The 21,831-nt window shown below is 36.5% G+C and overlaps 1 protein-coding gene across 2 annotated transcripts in view; it reads left to right on the top strand.

Annotated features, from left to right (window-relative positions):
* Positions 1 to 21,831, top strand: part of ROS3 (RNA-binding (RRM/RBD/RNP motifs) family protein) — a 91,355-nt gene that overhangs the window by 57,295 nt on the left and 12,229 nt on the right. For both annotated transcript variants that reach the window (XM_089813905.1, XM_089813906.1), the window contains one exon: positions 8,939 to 9,442. In XM_089813905.1, the coding sequence (XP_089670031.1) occupies positions 8,939 to 9,442 (504 nt within the window). The remainder of the gene's footprint in view (positions 1 to 8,938; positions 9,443 to 21,831) is intronic.

Below are 21,831 nucleotides of genomic sequence, written 5' to 3'. Positions count from 1 at the left end.
AAAGATTTGAGTGATCAGATTTTAGGCTAGGAATACCTTTTACAATTTTTCCCAATGATGATAATGCTCGGAAGTGAAGGTGACCTAGCCTCCTATGCCAAATTTCAGAGGAGTTTGAAGTTTCATGACACAACTAATTTTGAATTTTGGTTATTACAAAGTTTATAAAGACTTCCATCTCTAAATCTAATAGCAATGGCTTTCTTAATATTAGAATTCTTAGGCCAAGCTAGAACTTTGTCCTCTATAAATGTGATTTTGAAACCTTGATCTGCAAGACCAGAAATAGAAACTAGGTTTCTTTTAATTCCTGGTACATATAAGACATTCTTGAATTGTAGAGTGGTTCCTGAATTTAGTTGAATTAAACAGGAACCAATTCCTTTAATAGGATGAGTAGAGTCATCTCTAATTGTAACTTCTTTTGATGCTTGTTCAGTGAAGGTTTCAAATTTGTCTTTAAAACTAGTGATGTGTCGAGATGCTCCACTGTCGATGATCCAAGTGTTGTTATTAGAGTTTAACTCACTTGAAAGGGCTAAGTAAAATGCATAGTTTTCTCTTCCTTCTCTCTCTTTATCCTCTTCTTTGATTTCTGCTAGGGTTGCTTGAATCCTTTTCTTTTCAGGATAGAATTTGTGGGGGTTTCCTTGTTGGAATTAGATGGATTGGATGGGCTGGTGTTAAACTGGTTTGCATCCTCCCTGTAGATACCATATGTCTCCTTCCTAGACCACAACTACCATTCTATACACCTTTGTTATGTAGTTTGTTCTTGTTCGATACTCGTTATGCATATTCCCTATTCTTTTCTTTGATCCCCCTTATCATGTTATGTCTATGTATATTATGTATTATCCCTTTCGATTATTCCAATGATGTCTATTTATAAATACATCATACTCGATGTTGGTTCCCAAAACCACAGATTGGAAATCCAAAAGCTTGCCACTTCTCCGATAGGACTTCTCAATCAGTTCTGGCCAACGAACGCGAATACTTCTCGAGTCCCTTGCACTTCAGGCTCCGCTACACCCAGGTGGGTACACCGTTACCTCAAACGCTGGCTGTTTGGTTCAAGGCTTTTCTAGAGCGAATTTAAATTTCTGTGTTCTTTAGTTGGCAAAGTCCTCGAACTCGATCAAAATGAAAACTGGATGCTGAGTGTTTGAATTGTATAAGGTTTTAATAATGGATCTGATGCTTGTAGAAGGAATATATAGATTTTCTGACTTCAATAATAGAAAGATCAATGCCTCTGCTCATTCGAGCAATAGAGTCAACTTCAGTAAATTTTCACGTACAACTTTATAAAGTTCTTATGCACTTATACTGCTAACAATTAAATCATCAAGATGCGACAGACCAAATATTACGCAATCTTAAATTAGTCCAGATTGAATTTTAACTCCTTTGGTAGGGAGACTAACTGGACACAGATACAGAAACAATTATTTATTTCACAATATCTGTGATGATCAAATTTAAAATGCTAAATGACCATGTCCACTTATCCGACATTTGAATTGTATACAAAATTCCAAAAATAATTACAAAGGATGATTCGCTTGTAGTTTAAATCTCCACGCCTTTAATAATAAGCAAAAAGCATTTTATTTTATTATAAAAATAAAATAATGGAATTTATATTACAAAATCATAATAATCCCCTTATTCCTCCATACAATAATAAAATATAAAATACTTTCTTCTGAGAGAAATAAAATGTTCAGCTATGTCTCATTACAATTTTTCTCTTATTATTTATATCTCCGTATTCTAAAGTTATGAAGTTTCAAATGAAAATTCATAATTTATATCTTGCCTCATTTAATCCAAATCGCACCTCTTTGCATTTTAAATGACTTTCTTTATATTTTTATTATATGTTAATCACGATTATGTTTCGTCAATAGTTTATAGGATTTGATAAAGCTAAAAATAAATATTTCTCTTGGCTGAGATTCACGGTGCTATTTGTTCGAGCATTTTTCTTTCCCCCGATTAGAGACATCATTCCCCTTGATCGCAATGAAATTTTACTTCCATGAATGATTGATATGGAATGTGCTGACTTTTTCTTTTACTGTCAATACTTGGTGTGGGAGTTCAAATTGGTGCCATTATAATGAATAGAAGTTGTAGCTTTTTCCAAATCTACGGCTCCTGGGCCCTCTGCAAATGCTACGCCTTTTAAATCTGGCACATCTCCATATGAGTTCGTAAATCACCATGTAGGAGAAACATTCAATCCTAATGTGTCTCCTTATGTAGCATCTGACGACTCAGATCATCACATGAAGTTTCCGTCCTTTATTTCTTTCACACGCACCATCCTCATGACCATGGGAATTTTAATGCTGAAGAGACGATCTGAAGAATACACTGTGTAAAATTGGGCATTTGCTTGGTTTATTTGTGCTATATCTTTACCAGATAACGTGATCATCCTGTCCTCTTGCTGTCTTCATACTTTATCATAATCTGTGATTGCTGGTGATGATTAATTAATTAGTTTCTAATGGATTTCCGTTAGTTTGTTGTGCTTTCCACGTACACCACTGCAGAGGTAAAAGGCTTAAATCATGTTTCATTTCTTTAAATGATGATGTCTCCGTATTAAATCTTTAAACAAACTGTTGATTATCATTGATCGTCTATGTATTTCTGATTTAAGATGCTACTGTGAGGCTTGAACTACTATATTGCTACAATTCCAGTTTCAGATCTGTTGCAGAGTCTCCATGTAATACGGTGAATTTTCCATGCATTTACTTCTTAATATTCTCCAGGCCATTCCTCATTATTTGTGGTCATCTTCACTGACATATAAGCAACCATCCTAATTATTTGTTGATGTGTACCTTCTATACACCACATGTTCTTAACTTTGACATCAATTGTTATATCATGAATTTCCAGCATTGTTTCACAAATGGAAGCCCCAAATTTTTGCAAATAATTTGGGCTCCATCACTCCATTCGTCAATAATCTCCTTTGTTAGTGGTTGCTGATCGGTCTGTCCTGATATTGTAATGTTTTTGAGTATTTCTTTCCCTATGATCCCTGTTAGATCTCTCCTTCATACTCTTTATTATCAAGGACTAAAATGGGAATGTCCTTTCATCTCAGACCAAATAGAACTATTCATGACACTGCTTCCTTAATCACCCTAGATGACTTTATCTATATTGTCCGACAGTACAATCTGAATTTATCGTATGTTTAGTATTACTCATAATAGTTGGAGCTTAATGGAATTATCTCAGATTATATGCTAAGCCACGAGAATAGTCATTAGTGTCGAGTCACCTCGTGTAGAATAATGTGCATTTCTTTACCATAAGATTAGTAAATAGTGTTGATTATTCAAGCTTACTTTTGGACCTATTAGATATATTGGTAATAAAATATATTAGTGACAGTAGGTTACAATAAATTATTTATGTGTTAATAATTAATTATTCTTATATTTGATTTTTATTAATTAGTTATGCTGTGATAAAACTATATATTATATATTGATTATATTGATTATATTTTAATAACAACAATATTTTTATTTTATTATATATTCACCTCTTAAAATCTAATATAATATAAATACATAATTGTTAGTTAATAATAAATTATATTATTATTTATAATTATTAATTTATTGTATTTATTTGTATTTGTTTAAATTAATTATTAAATTCTATTCTAGAAATGAGGGGACATCACAATGGCATAATCCTAAGAATTACGATTACAACAAGTTGCACTGGATGTTCTTCTTAGGATTCTCCAAAGGTTTGCCTTGCCCCTTCTACTGGGAAGATTTGCCTTTACCTTTATCCTTACTCGAGGCTTTTGTTGTGAAAGCCTGTTTGGTAGAGGAAGTGTTGGTGCTGGTCTTGAACTGTTTTCATCAATCCCGTTGTAGAAGCTTATTGCAGAGATTAGGAAATTTGAGATCAATAACAGTGGCAGTAACATTGAGTGTCTCAGTGAAGTGCTCATATGACTAGCAGACTTGTCAGAGTAATGACTACCATGTCCTCTTCTTCCATCATGTGACCAATAGCCTCAAGCTGGTCACATATATCCTTTATCTTTGTCAATTACTCCTTTAGAGACACCTTCTCATCCATCATGATAAAAAACAACAGGTTCTTGAGAATGAATGTTCTGCTTTTATTTAAGGTTTCATGGAGACCCTTTAAGTGTTTCAGATCTTGCAGCTGTCTTTCTAGACGACGCTTGAGGTGGTTGACCTTTGGTGATAGATTAGCTAATGAGCATCATCACTTCACAATTGTGCTCATCATATTTGTCCTGGTCTTTTCCCACCGCCATGGATTGAGTTTGAGTACCTAGAACAACTGCACCAAGACACTGATGCTCAAATATAGTCAACATGTGTTGTTTCCACGCGTTGTAGTTGTGGCTGTTAAACTTCAAACTGTTTTTCAACATAATGTTGGTCAAGGATGCCATCACAAATATTGAGGTCAAAGCTAGTCAATCTTGTGAGGGCTCTACAAATGATAAAAGTTGTTGATCAATGCACAAAAACAACTGGCATAGATTCCAAGGCAAACCAACAGGCTCAAAACCTTGGCACAAAATTTGAGACACAAATCCTAATGCACAGATGATGGCAGGTAAAACCTTGATTTTTATAAAACAATCAAATGTTGTAGCAAACTCTACCCACAAGAGTTGTGTATACAACCCATATAAATCTGCACTGCCACAAAATCCTAGTAGTGGATTGAAAAACTCAAAATTTTCAATTTTAGGAAAGTCCTATCCATTTGAAATAATCCACATTTTTTTGAAAAAAAAGCCTTTTTTTTTTTGCAGAATCCCTAATTGCGGGTATCTAGATTGGAGGAAAAACCAGAAAAACCCTAGCCACGGGTACTTCAAGCACAGATATTGCAGTGGTTGGTTTGAACATAGAAGAAAACCAACCGAGCTTGCCGAAAAGCACATCGTGTGAGCTGGGTTGTCATGATATCACAGGCACAAGTGTTAATGAAGATGCAGAGGAAAACAAGGAGAAAGGATGTGTTGTTGCACAGGCAAGAAAATCAGAACATGACGCTCACAAATGTGAATTGCAGGACAGAGCTGTCAAGCAAAAAAATAGCTCATTTCTGAAAATAAAAAAATTGAGTCTCATGAGCAGAAAAACAAAGCCATCGAGAGTGAAAGAAGGCATGCATGTGGCTTCTGTTGCAAATGGAGGCTCGCACAATGCAAAGAAAAACCCACACAAAAATGCAAAAAATGAGGACATTTGATCCAATTTGTGCAAAAATCATGATTTGCAGAACAGAAGAAAACTGCATTGTGACTGCAGATCCACAATTCTTAACAGAAACTTGCAATTTGTGGGCTCCAAATTGAGGCAGACAGACCTTTGATTTTTGGATTTCAAAAATAAATTGTAGGAAAACAGATTTTTCATAATTGCAAAAAAGTTCAAACCCACTCTGATGCCATGTAATGGTAATTGATATTCAATAATGAAAACAGACTTGCATTATATAGGGAATTACATTAATATGTTTCTAAACAAAAAAACGTAAATGACTGAAAATAGAATCCAACTAAAAGAACTTAACATTCCTAAATGACCATTAAATTACTAAAATATTATATAATATAGGAGATTGTATGTTGTTTAATTAGAATTAAAAAAAAAAAGTTTTTTGAAAGGTTTGGAGATCTTATGGGTGGAACTTATTCTTCTCTCTTTTTGATTTTTTGAGGTTCAAGTACTGCTCCTCTTCCATATGATTTTTCCTTTACACTAAAATAGTATATCATTCTATCTTGAAGCATTGATTACTAATTTAGGGATAGCCCTATTTAAATTTTATCCATCTCATTATGGTTTAAATTAATTTCTAAAAGAAATCTAAACTGAAGTAAAACATAAAAATATAAATTAAAATACCTTTGACTGTAATCCTATACCAAAAGGGTTCAGTTTTCCTCTCTGTTGTTTGGTTTTTTCTGTAACTGTAAAAATAGCCAAAAATAGATGTATATGGAAAAATCTAAACCATTCTTTGATAGAATTGTGAAATGGGAGGACAAATGCAGCAGGTCTTGATACTCAAGGTTAATTGTTGTTTTTTGAGGTGTAACGCTACTATGATTTCAATTTGTAATATAATATTTTATACGTCACTTTTGAGAAAACGTTTAATCCTAAATTTCGCAATTGTTTACTTTGTTTTTGGCAAATCGTGTAGGTTGTTGAGACAAGATGTGTTGTCCATACAATTTGAGGGGACTGGTGGAGGTTAAATGTGCCTTAAGCAGCTAGCTCACCGGTGGCCTTTGGGCTGTTTAGAATGTAATAAAACACCCAAAATTGCAAAAGATTAATCCCTGATGATGACTGGTAGGTGAAGTTTAGTGCCTTGCTATTATTGTATAGCCTATTATGTAAATGATCTGATTTGCAGATAAAAAGAAGTTCAAAATGGGCAATAGTTATCTCTGTGTTGATTGGAGGCAGTTAAGCTTAAAGAAATCTCAAAAGATCCAAAGAAACATTTTTTATCATGTTTGAGAGTTTTGAACCTATTCTATTAAATTATCAATGATCCATTTTACTGATACAAGTCCACCTGGGGCAATATTTACATTGGAATAACTCTAAAGGAAATCAGGAAGGTCTCAAAGAAACATTTTCACGAAAAGAGCATTGTCATGATCATGTAAAAAATAGGATCACTTAGAGCTATCTCCTAGCATATGGTGTAATGCCAGATCTTTCGTGCTGACATAGTTGATTTACTAGGTAGGCAACCATCATACCAGGCCGTTGACGTTCCAGATGGATACAAGAATACACATAAAAACTATTCAAATCTGGAAGTATCATCTATGGTACTCTAAGAGCTCATGATATTTGTATTCGGAGATCATAGTATGGTTGAGTTTGAGGTTCTTCATAACAAGAACCTAAATCTGCTTTTATGTTGGTGCTATTTTTGGAGTGAGGCAACATACATGGAGCCTGTTGCCATTTTAATGGTGTGATGGCATTTTATATTTCTTAAATCAAAATTTTATTCTATTTATAACATTTTTGGTCTATTCCAGTTCTTTTTAACGATACCAGTTTAAATTTCTAAATCGTGATAAGCTTTCACCCTCAGAGTGTCCAGTTGTTAATCAGTTGAGAGGAATTAGAGAATATAGTCCTTTGAGCATTTAGTTAAACACAATTAAATTGGAGTGAGCAAGGACTTAGTGTTTGTATGTTCCAATTGTGCCTCTTAATGTACGAGGCCAATGATTGCCAACAAGTTCTATCCATGCCTTGGGACACACATTCAGAGTTGCCACACTTGGATGAGTTCTTCACTACATCTTCTGGACAGTGAAGTATGACATTGGGGAGTGGTACAGATGTTGCTGACAGAGTTCCTTCCAGTTCCAATGTTGTTGGAGAGCCTGAGGACTTTCAATGATGCAGAGCATTAAATTAGGATTCCATCTGACAAAATAAACCACAAGATTGTAGGCTGTTAGGGATTCAAGCGAAAGAGCTAGATCCTAAAGAACCATTTTAATGAAAATGATCATTGTCATGATGAGGTGGAATAAAATGATCACCCTGTTGCACTCCTTTTATGCTGTAATTTCTAGATATTATTGTGCTGGTATGGTTTTCTGGACATGCAGCCACCCTACAGGGCTATTCAAGTTTCAGATAAATGTAAAAAAGTACTAAAAAAGTGTTTACAAAAATGGAAATATTATCTAGGTTCTGTTTGCAGCTCATGAAATGGGTATTTGGACATTATCATGTGGAGCAGATTGAGGCTTCTTAAACCTAAACCCACATTTATGGTGATTCTATCATGGCAAGGATGCACATGCATGCAACCTGTTGCCATTTCAGTGGTATCATAGAATGTGATAATAGATAATTCTAAAATCAAAAGTTTGCTCCATTTCCATATATTTTTTGGCTATAGCATTCTTTATTGTTTACAAGACTAATCTAACACTTCTAAATCCTACAATCCTCCCTTGATTGTTGAGTTGTTCACCAGCCAGGAATAATTGGACCATATACTCTTTTATACACGCTTTTAAAGCTGTTAAACACTGATCTACTTGGAGGAATGGTGGAGGGCTTGGTATTTATACACTCCAACTTGTGCCTCTTGATATTGAAGAGTGATGATCAGCAGCAAGGTCCAATCACGACTCCATCTTGATTGAGTGATAATATATTGATGTATACTAGATTGTCAACCGTCAAGGAACCCATTCAGTGAAGTATTTCCAAATTTTAATCATCTAGTTTATAAAATTTATAAAATAGCTTTGCCTATTTTGAACTTCTTAATTTTATCAGGCTCAAAATGGCTTTTTGCTAAAAAAACATCTGTAATTACATGATTTTGTATGGATTTATCTGCCCTTATAGTGTCTGGGGATTTCCTCGAAATTGGCCTTTGTTCTCAGAAGTACTGTTTATGACAATGAATTAAATCTAGAAATAAGTTATGATTGAGCTCTCTTCGATTGTTTATTTTATTGTATCATAGTTCTCAGTAAATATTGGTCAGAAATTTTTGGCAGGGCAACAAACTGTTCTATTGGTATTATAAATAATTCTTTTGCATTATAGATTTTTGGACTAACTACATTTATTGCTCATGTTGACCTTTGAAAGTTTGAAGAGTTTTACAACTCATTCATCTATACATTCTTCTGAGTAAGATTATTTAACTTATTATGGCAACAATGATTCTAATAGTATGTATTTAGTATCTGATATGTCTTTAGAATGACTTCAAAGTAATGGACAGATTTGGTATTTTCATGATTTAGATTTATGGATGGGCAGGTTCATGCATGCATTATAAGATAGATTATAAGAAAACTTATTTATTGGTTGCATGATGTAAGTAGGTCAAAGTTTTGCCAAGCAAGGGAACGGGCAAACACAAATACAGTTTTCAGCGAGTTGAAAGTGTGCCAGTGACTCAACTTCCGCTCTGTGGCTGTGAGGAACACAAACTACATATTGAACAAGATGAAAATAATGAAATTGATGCAGACATGAATAAAGCTATGCCTGAAACACAAGGTGTAACTGAGAAAGAGCTAGATATCATGAAGAAGGTTATGGACAAACTGATTGGAAATGAGGAGCAAATGCAGAGTTCAACAGAATTTGGCAATGAGATTGATGTAGGACATGCTTACATACCCACAAATCAGAAAAAACGCAAAGCCAGAATAGGCATGAAAAGGTTTGATGACGAGGATGATACTGAAGGGATAAGTAATGGTGAAGCTGTATTTAGAGGTTCAGATGCACTTGCCACAAATATAAAAACTAAAAAAAGTTCCACAGAGAGGGAAGTGGAGAATGTAGAGGTAGTCGAAGACAAATTGAAGCTAGATGTTAAGGTATGCTCTAGTTGTCCTCCTTGCACTTCTTATCCTTCTGAAGTTTTCTTTCAGTACCTTTATTATATATTTTTCTCATTATGGGGTTCATTGACCATGTGATTATTGATTGGAGTATCATTCTGGATCTATGCTTAAAATTATAACTTTAGGTGATTGTCCATGGTCATGAAAAGTCTACGAAAGGAGTATAACTAATTCTATTTAATAGAGAAGCAAAGATCTCCAAGAAATCCCGATTACACCCAATTTTTTGTGAATCTGCCCTACAAATGCTTTTTCTTCCCAAAAAATCATTTTCTTTTTCCTTAAAATCAAATGAATATTTCAATGCTTTTTTGCATTTAAATTACATATGAAATGTTAATCAATCTCCCACCAACTTTTGAAACCTGTGAAATGGATGTTTTATGAGTAGTGCAATTGTGGCATATTTCTAGGGCACAACTATAAATGGGAGCTTGTTGGGACATGCATTGAAGGCACAACTAATTGTGAATTTGTAAAGAGTTGGGAAGCAATGCATTTGAGTCAAAGATAGTCAATTTTTTGTTGTAACATTCTGTAACTTCACACACTTAAAATAGTATTTACACAAAATTCAACCAACTCACAAATAGATGAATGAATTGTTGGATAAAATTTTCAATGTGTGCATCACAAGAATATTTAAATTTAAATTTAGCATGATAAAAACATTAAATCCATCTTATTTTGGTTGGCCTTCCATCCAGAGAGAGTATTTTAATGTTATGACAACTGAAGGTCAATATTCAGAGGTTAATCTTAACTCACTCTTTACACTTCATATTTTGTGTCTACCTTATCATGGTTTAATATTTTGTATAGATGCTAGGATTTCTGTTAATACTATTAATATGTTGACAAACATGGTTTAATTTTGTGTCTACCTCATATCTGTGACAAATATTAAATTAAATTTTCAACGTGTACATCACAAGGATCTTTCAATTTAAATTAACAAGATAAAAAAATTACATTTATTTAATTTCATCAAGGCTTTTATCCAAAGAGGGTATTTTATTTCTATGATAGGGGAATGGTTTATATAGTGTATACTGAAATGATCTTTCAGCTTACTTTTTATACTTCTTATGTTTTCTTCATCGTTGTTTAACTTTGTGTCTTCTCAGCTTGAATTTCGACACAACTAAATTATTTTTGTGAAGATGGGTTGATTATTTGGTCCAAACAACTTTGATGGTCTATCTTTTTCTACAGTTGGGAGTCTTGTAAATTAGTTACTTGGACTGAAATAATCCATATTCTTGGCTAAATCTCTTGAATTGAATGCTAGTTTAGGCTCTCTATCATATCATTGCTTTGCTTGATGAATATGGCAATGCCATAGTTTCATTATTTTTAGATTCTCATTGCTAGAAGTGAAGAGAGAGTGTCGTGTGTAGGTCATCGTTGTTTCCATAACATTTTATTGATTTCTCAAATTATAGTACAAAAACCCTTGCTTGCCTAAAGACATCAACCCAATGTTTATATGTAACCTAGTATTTTAGTATTATACCGAGACATCCACTCTTTGTAACATCAAAATCTTGGCCATTGTAATTTTGCATGCCTATTTTGGTATTATGCATATCTATTTCTCATAAATCCATGCGAATCCGCATGAATCCTGCACAAATCCCCAAGGACCCGTAGGCCAAACTTGGAATAAGTACACACGAATCCATATATGTTATGTATATATAAATACACACACACACACACGAATCCTTACTAATCGTAATGGGAAAACTAATAAATCACGAATCCTCAAATCGAATTCTTGAACCCGAATTGGCAACTAAGCTTAAGTTAAATGTGTTTTGTGTTTATCTTCTACTTCAACTTTAAATGAGTCAATACTTTGTCTAGATTTGAAGGTTTGGTTCAATAGAAAAGATTTTGAATGTGACTTGGTTCTGTACCTTGAATCTTTGAAAATGCATAAGTCATGCCCATTTGACTCTACATGTTATTCGTACTTGAAAATTTTGAAGCGATAAGATTTTTTTTCCTTTTATCCTACTAGGATGTAAACATGTTAGTTGTAGTTGTTTTTACATCTTACTAATTTTTCAAAGTTTGCATTATAGTGCAGTCTCTTATGATGAAGCATTTTTGATATTAATATTAATTTGAAACATAGTATTGTTAGTAACATTTTTCCATCCACTCATATCATACAAGAGTGGAGGTATTCAGTGAACTGTTTTACTGTTAGCAATAACTTCAACTTCATAAACAATTTAACAAAGAATCATTTAGTGGCAAAGGTTACAAGGTACACTGTACTCTGTTATTTTAGACAAACTTTTCATACAATTCATGGGCTAAACTCTATTTAACTTGTTCTCTATAGCTCTATGCTATGGAATGATTTTAAAGTTAAAAAATAAGAAGCCTGCCTCTTTTGCAACATTTTTCAATGTTTATTTTAAATCTAATATTCCCGAGGTGGAGCTTGGGAATATTGTGTGGTTTTAATTGTATTAAACTAGAAACCTAAATCTTTGCTATATTCCCGAGCTCCACCTCTTTAGCTTCCGACTCTTGTAGCCGACTATTTACTTTCTTTGCTTCAAACTGAGATAAGTATGTTGCCTTCTCTAATTCCTTTTCCTTTTTAACTGCCTCCAACTGGGCAATGAGTGCTGCCAATTCTGATTCCCAAGCTGATTGTTGTGTAACCAACTTGCTTCTACTACTGCTAATTGGGTAGCTGTCTCTTCCCGAGCCTTCTCTGTTGCTACCTGATCTGCCTGACTCCTCCGTAGAACATAGTAGGCATCTCGATACACTTGTACTATCTCTTGGGTAAGGCTCTTCTCTCGGCTCTTAACTACTGGCTCTCTCACAACCCATTCCTGTCGCATCTCCGGAGTCTTTGTATTAGGCCACCCTTGTGTCTCAAAGCATATTGAAAAGGCAACCGGGCATTCGACTCGCATAAAGGATAGAACATGCTCTAGCTCCTGCACAACTGTCTCTAGTGCACATGCCTGCATAGAATTCACCACTTGACGACCTTGAGTCACCATATGAGCCAGGTATGCCTCTACATCCTTCCCCATGTTTGTCAATGATCCTAATGTTGGCTGCTCCTATGTGCCCATCATTGTCTCAATTGCCTCTAACATCCTCTCGATAGTGCTATCTGTCGGAGGTGGTAGTTCATCTGTATCGGTGCGGTGACTCTCCTCCTGTGGAACTATAGGGTCCTCTTGGGGTACTTCCCTCATAGGCGAGAGAATACTGTATGTCCATGCTTCTGGCCTGATGTTAAACCTCCGACTTAGATAAGCACTCAAGTCCTATGTTGTTCTTTCCCTACTAGTATTCTCACTAGCTGACCTGGCCAATAATGCAGCATCTATGGTGACCACAGTGTTTGAACCAACTATGTCCAATCGAACTTGTGGTGCCCTCTGACTCCTAGGTGCCTCCTCCTGCGTAGGTATCTCCATCACCCCCTCATGTGTCTCGATCACCTCTTCTGATAAGGCTGTAGGTGGTGATGGATGAGACTCTACCTGTGATGTAACCACTACCTCCAAAACAACTGTAGGCTTTGGGATCCCTTCGGGTATTGGCTGGGCTACTACTGTAACGGGAGTCATGACTATGGGCTACCTAAACTGTTCGAAGCTAGGGATGTGCAAACCTACAAGAGCCAAATGAGATGTTGTGGAGAGGGCAAGCCGTGGAAATAGTAGCGGTGTTGTGGTGATTACTTTGACCTCCTCATCGTCTTCCATCTAGGTGCTATCCTCATCCTCTTCATCTGTCTCATTGGTATCTTCAAATGGCATGTCCTACCTACCACTATCTGTGTTCCCGTGTTTTGAGCTTGCGTCTAACTCCTGCCTAAGTCGCTTCTGCTCGACCATGGCCTTCTGCCCGCTTGGTGTGTCTAAATGCTTCCATTGCTTAATGGGGGGCTCACCTGGAGCTAGTGGGCTAGGTTTGACCTCTAGCCTATCAATGGGGATCATTTGTGCTGTAGCATTGAGGAACAGTCCAATAGCATAATTGGGTATACTAAAAGTCTTGTGTTGCAAAGTCATGAATTCGTACATGCATTCCATAAGTACTGTTGCCCAATCGTACACCTTCCCATTCATAATTTCGTTCATCATCGCTACTTGCAAAAAATAAATTTTTGACTTGCGACTCGATCCTGTGAGCTTGATCTTAACCAAGTCCATTAGGAGACATCGCTCTCCCTCCTGAATATTGGATTTTTTTAATCCTCTGCCTTTAGAAGTTTCCACCAATGCTTCTTTCTCTGTTTGAAATAGTTTGCCGCACACTAGCTCTATCAGGCACACCTTTGCCTCCCGATTGAATTTCTTCGGTTTGCCATCAATCTTCTTGCCTCCCAGTGCATGTCCGAGTATGCCAAATACCCTTGTAAAGTCTATTGCCTTGAAAGAAATTACTAGGTCCCGCCCTAGGTAGGAAAATGAGCTTGTTCTAGAAGACCTTTCATAAGTGTCTATTATCATTCGTAGAAAGCCCTCATACTCTCAAGTGCAGAAGACTGGCATTCAGATTGTCCATTCGACTTGTGCCTTCCTTATATTGTTCTTTACGATGTGATCATTCGGGGTATCTTGCCACCATTTCCTGCACTCCAACCCATTCAGACCTTCAAAGGGTATGTTCCGAGGTGTGAGATGCATTGTTGCAGCTGTTTATGCTTGTTGTTTTCCCTTCTTTTTGCTCGAGCTTGTGCCTCCTGCAATGCAGACACCTGAGGGTAATGTCTGCACATTCTTATTCATCCTCTTATTGGTAGCCGAATCGTCCAATTTCTTTTTCTAGGCTCTCTTCCTAGTCGACTGCATGACTATCCTCTCGTTTGTCTTTTTGTATGCAGGAAGTGGTTAGGGCATTTTGCTTCTCTGCAATGGCTCCTCACAACTCCTCCATACAACTCCTTCAAAAGAGCTCGTTACAGTTTGTACGACAATTATGCTTTGGAAGGGTTTAAACCGTTCGTACGACGCTATTTAATGGCATGCAATAGTGTCTCTCCAGCTCCTTATAAATATCGTCTCCTCAGAATACTGTAGTGTATGGCGTTGCCTATCCTCCTATCCTCGAAGCTGACTGTTGTCTTCCCTTAGAGTTGTCTATTTCATGTGGTGATCCTTGCGCATTGATGATTTGGTGGTTTCTATGGGCTATATGCTTTGGCCATACGAAAGTCTATACCCCCTGACCTGGCCATAAGGTACACGTGTTTACTCTTCCTCTCGCACGGTGACTGTACTGTGTTTATGTTTGCGCTTCACCTGTCTTGACCATCCGTACGGTGCTCCTCTGGGCTGATTGTCCATATGGTCTCTACGTTTTCCCCCGTCCTCTAACTTGTTCATACAGTGTCTATACAGTGTTTGTGCTCTAGCTTAGTGGTACGATGCAATTCACAATGGTGTGTGGTATTGTTGTGAGGTTTTCACACCATCGCCCCAAAATTTTAGGGACCTCCTTTTTTTGGATCGCCTTAGTGAAATTTTTTGGAGTTGTCCAAAAGTTTTCGATTTGGAAATTTTACACTTCGGACGCTTTCGGGCCAGGAGGGATGTGGTTGGATTTCTTTCTTCACCTGGTCTTTACTTGATTTTCCAGAACTTGTAATTTTATCCTTAGGCCAAACAAATTTCAAAGACAACATTCTTGATGGTTAGAACAATATTCAGTAGGATAAATTTGCAAATTTTTGGACTTAGACAGATTTTGAAATTGGAAACAATTGTATAGACTTGAACATTTTCAAAATGAAATTTTTTAGATTTAATTCTTTTGGAAAATCTTGAATTTTTCCGTGAAAGAAATTTTTTGATAGTGAAATTAAAATTGGAAAATCAATTTTGGATTCTAGAGAAATGATTTATTTTGGTTAAAAAATTAAAATTGCGTTACAAAATTGAAAGTGGATTAAAATTGCAAAATTTCATTAAATATTGCCTAGAAGATATTCAAATGTTGAAAGAGATTGGTAAATTAAAATTGAAAATCAATTTTGGCTTGCTAGAGTTGATTTTAATGATATTTTGATTGCTAAAACGTATTTAAATAAAATTTTTGGCATCTCCAAGGCTTCCCTAATTTTATTTTGCAATTTTTGGTCACAACCGGCAATTAAATGGGCAAATTTCACTATGGGCAAAATAAATTTTAGCATGGCATTTAAATTTGGACCATTAATGAAGCACTAATTTAATTTTTCTCTCCTACATGGCTAGTCGGCCAGCTCGAGGGAGCATGGAGATTGTGGTATAAGAAGGCTTCCCCTTCTCTCACCTTCTCATTCCAATCTCATCTCTTCTTCTATGTTTGGCGTTTTTTTTCTTGGAGGAGCAGCTTTCATGCAGGTGGCGATTTTTCTTGGAGGAGCAGCTTTAATGCACTTGGCGATTTTTCTAAAGAGAAGCAGCTTTTAGACTTCAACGATTTTCCTTGGAGTAGATATTTTCATTGTTTGGCATCTTTTCTTCTTCCATAAAGGGCTGCGATTTCTGCCCTAGGCGATTTGAGGCAGATCTGAACTTTTCTCTTGCTTGGCGATTTTGTAGAGTTTGATTTTCTTGCTAAAAGGCTGCAATTTTTGCTCTAAATTTGAGCCTTTTTTTTTGGTAGAGGACACATGGTCCAAAGTCTGATTTTTGGCAAATTTGGGTGATTTCAAGAGATCAAAATTCTAATTTTTTTTTTTGCAAGGAGGCTTGAATTTTCTAAGGTTTGATCCAAACTTGAAGAAGGCCCGATTATTGGTAAAAGACAAAATTAAGGTAAAATTCTACTCATTTTAGAGGTGAAGATTGATTTAAAGGCGGATTCCACTCCTTGTTCTTGCTTGGTTTTGTTTCCCTTATATTCTTCTTGCATTCATCATCCATTACTTCATCATCCCATTGATAGGTTGAAGTTTGGAGAGATAAGTGTAGATTTCATGATAGGACACTTGGCGAGGCAGAAATAAGCTAGACCACCCTAAGTTGAAGTTGGGAGATATAAGTGTAGTCCATCCTAAGGTAACGAAGAGACAGAAATAAGTGGTAGTCCCACCTCTAGGTTGAAGGTTGGAGATTGATAAGTGTAGAGATAGGACTTGGTGAGGCAGAAATAAGCTAGATTCCATCAATAGAAAGAAGGTTGGAGATCGATAAGTGTAGTCCATATCATTTAGAATGAAGGGTTAGAAATAAGTGTTTAGGATGGTAGATGTTAATGCAAGCAAGAACCCAAAGGGAACAAATACCAAAAAAGACAAAGAAGACATGATGCCTAAGACTACCTTCTTGAAAATGAGGCGAATAAGTGACCAATATCGGCACAGTGAACATGATCTAGTTAAAGAGCAGATTGAAGGAAGGACAATCCCCCATGGCAAAGAAAAATTACAAAAGCGGAATTGTACATTGTAACATCCCGATTTCTCTGGTCTTAATTAACAACTAACATACTCATAGAAAATTAGTTATATCATTGATGTTCATGTGAATAAGATTTACCGTTAAAATCAGTTAGGCAAAATTTCTTAACTAAGAACTTAAAACACCATCAAAGAATTTAATATAGAAAATAATACCCACGTACCTTGGAATTTGAATCGATAAATCAATGTAGGGATGCTTCTGCAACCACCCAGGTTAGTCGACAAAATACCACTATAACAATAGTAAATACTGAAAATTCCTTCCAATACCACTATACCAAAATCTATTGATGATTATCATTAATTACCAGTATATAAAATTAGGGCATCACATACCACTATATAAATTAGGGCATTCTTTACCATTGGTTCATCTAGGGCTTTTAGTTATCTCGGTATCATTGAGGGCTTCTGATACCACTGATTCAAATAGGGCTTTCGATAACACTGAATTCAACTAGGGCTTTCGATACTATTGTATCATTTAGGGTTCCAGTTACCACTGAATCAATTAGGGCTTCCGATTCCTTTTCATCTGATTACTTAACTGTTGCAGGAATTCAAGATTAGGAGATATGCTCATATAAATGGATGTTGTTATATCAATTTATCAGATAGATCTATCCTTCGCATCTAAGTGTAAAATAACTGTAACGATGAAATAACTCAATTAATCGTACCTTCTCATGTATAAAAGTGATAATACTTGTTTCTAATAAACAACTGAATGTATAACTTATCTTTGTCTGTAAAACGTCCGACAACTTGGGGAGAGGTGAAACATTGTTAGGGGCTTAACCACCCAACCTCGGACCAAATCTTATCCCCACACGATCTCTAACGAGAAAGACCCTCCCTACCCGGAATAGACAGGGGACATCTTGCCAACCACTGGGCTTCCTGGTATTTTAACATGCAACTTGGCAGCAGGAGATCACAATTTATGCATGAGTTATTAATTAATTCATATTAAAAATGATAAACGTTGTTCTGTTATAATTGGTAGTGAGTCATGTTATTGGTGATTCTTATCTCTCACCTCATCACCCATCTTCTTGGCTACACAACCGGGTGAGCCCCAAGTATTTAGAATTCTCAAAGCAGACAACTCTATCAATTATTCAAGAAGATTACATCCATCTATCATTTCACATTCTGTGATTACATAATTATGTTCTTAAAAAATTTCAAATTTGAATGTTTAATTAATTAAATTAATCAAAACTGATTTCTCTTTAACTCCACCTCTTTGATATTGTTACCAAGTCTATCATTTTTGATGAAGGGAAGAGAGTGTTGGCCAACATTGGTGGACAAGTGGTCGAAGAAGCATTTAATATCCCCCAATACAAAGGCATGATAGTGGTAATGATGGATCAGGCGGCCAAGTCATTTTAGGATAATCATGAGGCTTTCTTCATTCACCTAAAGAAAAATTGGTTACACAAAGGCAAGAAGGGAGTTACCAGATCATCAAGGTTCACCGTGTCAGATTTCAAATCAGAGTACAACGATCTCATTGTGTGTCTCAGCCGGATCATGGGCTTAGCTCAAGGTATGCAATTCGAAAACTGGATGTACTTGTTTATTGATGAGATTGAAAATGGAAAGAGTAGATTTGATTGGGCTAGGATTATAAGTGAAAATTTAGAATTGCAGCTTAGGACCGTGCAAAATCAAAAGCAATTCTATATGGGGTCCCATCTTTTCTATCTGATTGTAAGATTATATGAAAATCCTGGACTTAAGGACTTAGGAGTAATTGGCAATGGGTCGGGGCAATGTTTGGTGCACGAGTGCTATCCACAGCTTCATTTGCACAACACCAAGGATTATAAGATGTTTTGTGACACCTTTGCCATAAAAACGGTAAGGATATTACAAGGGACACCTGCTAAGAGACTCTCATCAGAAGCAGAAGCAAAAGTCAAGAAATATGGAAGTTGGTTCATCCAATTTCCGCAATTCACATAAATTAGAGTAGCAGGAAGCATAGTATGTCCCAAGAGACTTCCAAGGTACCCACCTGACAAGGTAGTTTTGATGGAGTTAGCTAGGCAACTTGAGCATTATGACAAAATGATGAAACTTAAAGGTGAGACAGGGATTACCTTCTCATTTGGAATTGGCAATGCCGACCTCAACTGCACTTTAAATGGTGTCTAGACGTTGCGTGGCAATCTAATTGCCCCAATCCTATCGCCTTTGCAGTAGCAGAGAAAGAATTGGAATGGTATCATCTAGCATGGTATAGAGCAAGGCAAGGATTTGATCCTAATGGTCTTATCAAGGCATCTCATGGGAATACATTCAAACATGTTCCTACTATAGAGGATTTTTGGGCCAATGCACAGGATGACTTTCACGTGAGAAAGCTAGCTTTCTCAAGATTGTCAGTGAACATGATGAGGGCAATCAGATGGAGAGGCTTTGATATTCCCGATCAATTGGAAGATGATGAAAATGTGCTGAGAGAAGATTATGATACAGTGGATGGAACGAAGTTGAATCCAGTGGATTGGGCTGATCATCAGGATCCTTCTTTGGAGGCAGTTACAAGAACAGTTGATTTGCACACCGAGTTGTGGTACAATGTGAAGTTAAGGAAATTACAAAGTCAGAGGGTACACCTTACTTTTGAGAAGATGAAACCAAAGGAAGGTCCAATAGAATCAGTCATATAGAAAGGTGAGGGTAGTAGCCAGCAACAAAGAACAATTAAGAACATGAAGAGAAGTTTGGAGGTCGAGAAAAGTAAAGAACATCAGGAACCTCCAGCAAAGAGACAGAACACAACCCATCAAGAGAGAGCATAATTGAGGCTAGAAGCCAAGAAGATAATACAAGTGGACAAGGGGCCGTAGTAGAGGTGAGCTTTGATTCAGAATCAAGTGGTTACAACGACAACACCGAGTACTCTCCTCTCACGGTGAATCAACATGGAGATGACATGGTAGTCACTAGTGAAGAAGAGGATAGGCCAATTGATATTGAGGAAATAAGCTAGGCACCCAAGGCCATTGGTGATGCTTTGCTAGTGAAACCGAATCCAGATTTGGGGACATGCACTGCACCACTATGGTTAAGACAAATGCTTATGCCAAGAGGCGAGGTAGCGAGTGTCTGGATAGTGGAAGACATCTAAGGATTAGTAGAAAAAGGTGATAGTGAGAATTAGAAACAAATTGCAAAAACGGTGGCAAAAGTAATCAGGAACGACAATGATGGTCACTAAAAGGTTTAGATTGCTATACCAACAGTTAACAAAGCATTGGATGAGATTGTGGCTCAGGAATATGAGATAGTAGAGCATAACTTGAGAAGAATCACAGATGACATGGAATGTGAGGAGATCCAGGAAGGCATCATTTCAATCAGAGAAAGGTTGAGGAAAACAAATGAAATGATTGTAAAGTTAGAGGCCGAGAACAAGTATTGGAGAGACTACTAGCATGTCCAACAATTGCACCAGGCAACCCTTCCTCAAGACGGTGGGAGCAACATAGAAGAGATATCGACCCAACTGCATGAAGTCAGGGATTGAATCCATGATACAATCCAAGATGGGCGAAATTTCTTGCCCTCATTTTTCTCGACATTTAGGTCATTAGTGGCTATTAGAGACAAATTCAGAATATTTGAAGGTGAATGGAAGGATTTCCTTCTAGTCAAGGATTAGCCATTCCCAAGCTACAGGCATTCATTAAGCTACCGGAAAAATATTTGGAAAGAGCCAAATTGATAGATGAAGGAGGATTGAGTACGGTGGAGTCTTGGTTTGTTGCTTTGACTATCAGATTGAGAATACTTAAAGAGGTACAGAACGAGATTGCACAACACAGCCCAGGAGTTGACAATTCCATTTCAACCATGATGATCAATGTTGGGGCTGCGCTTGATTTTGAAGATATCAAAAAGGAGAACAAATATTAGACAAAACTTGGATCGAGATTGGATGAGTTGGGGAAGATTGCCATCAAGAAGAAACATTTGGGCACCCTTGCCTCCCTCAATGCCTTTATCGGATACGTGAAAGAATATGAGAAGGATCATGAGAAAACACTGCAAGTAGTGAGCAACATGATGAATTCAGCTAAGCTCAAGAAGAAACATACACCTTGCCCTCCCATGAAGGAAGTCAACGACAGGCTAGCCAAGTTCATCACTTCGGCTAAAAAGATGAAAGAAAAAGGTAGAACTATATTAGAAGATTATTTCTTGTAAGCCCAAGTGGCAAATTCTCCTTTTTCTAGGGTAGGATAGGTGTTTGATTCTGATTGGCTACCATTTTGGTGCCTTCTCATTGGTTGCCACTTTTCCTTTTTTTTCATTGGCCCATTGATGAGGTGGCATTTCCTCATTAGCCTATGGGGTTGCAACCCTAATTAGGGTTTCTAGGATCTAATCTGGATCATTGGTTTTGCCTCTTTATCTCTATCGTCGGTTGTAATTTTGGCCTCTATATAAGGCCGTTTGCTCTCATTTGTAAGGGGTTGAAGAAAATTGTTGCTAAGATAATACCAAAATCACTTTTCTTTATTATTGTTGTGACTTGCATGGTGATTAAGAACATTTGGTGTTATTGCATGGTTTCTACTTCCAATAGTTAATGTTTAATTTCCTTTGAAGTTGTTAAAATAGATTTCATTTTGAGAAAGTTGCTAAGAGTAGATGGATAATTGCATGGTGATATTAGTGGATGTTTGATAGGGATTTATAAACTAGGCCACTAGCATCCTAGCGGCTTGTTAGGAAGCCTTGTATGATAAATTAGTCCTTTTCCCTTGAATAATTGTATTATGGAGGTAAAGCTGCTGGTTAGCTTTCATCAGATTCGATCCCCATCCATTTGCTAATCTTTCCATTCATAGGAGTAGGAGTAGAATAGCAAGTAGTTTAGTAATTGGAGTTTTGAAGAAGA

The sequence above is a fragment of the Cupressus sempervirens genome, chromosome 2 (assembly GCF_028749045.1).
Source record: "Cupressus sempervirens isolate cs-2001-9-10 chromosome 2, ASM2874904v1, whole genome shotgun sequence".
Lineage (NCBI taxonomy): Eukaryota > Viridiplantae > Streptophyta > Pinopsida > Cupressales > Cupressaceae > Cupressus > Cupressus sempervirens.
The sequence above is the reverse complement of the archived record's forward strand: the minus strand, read 5'-3'. Positions and strand labels throughout refer to the sequence as shown.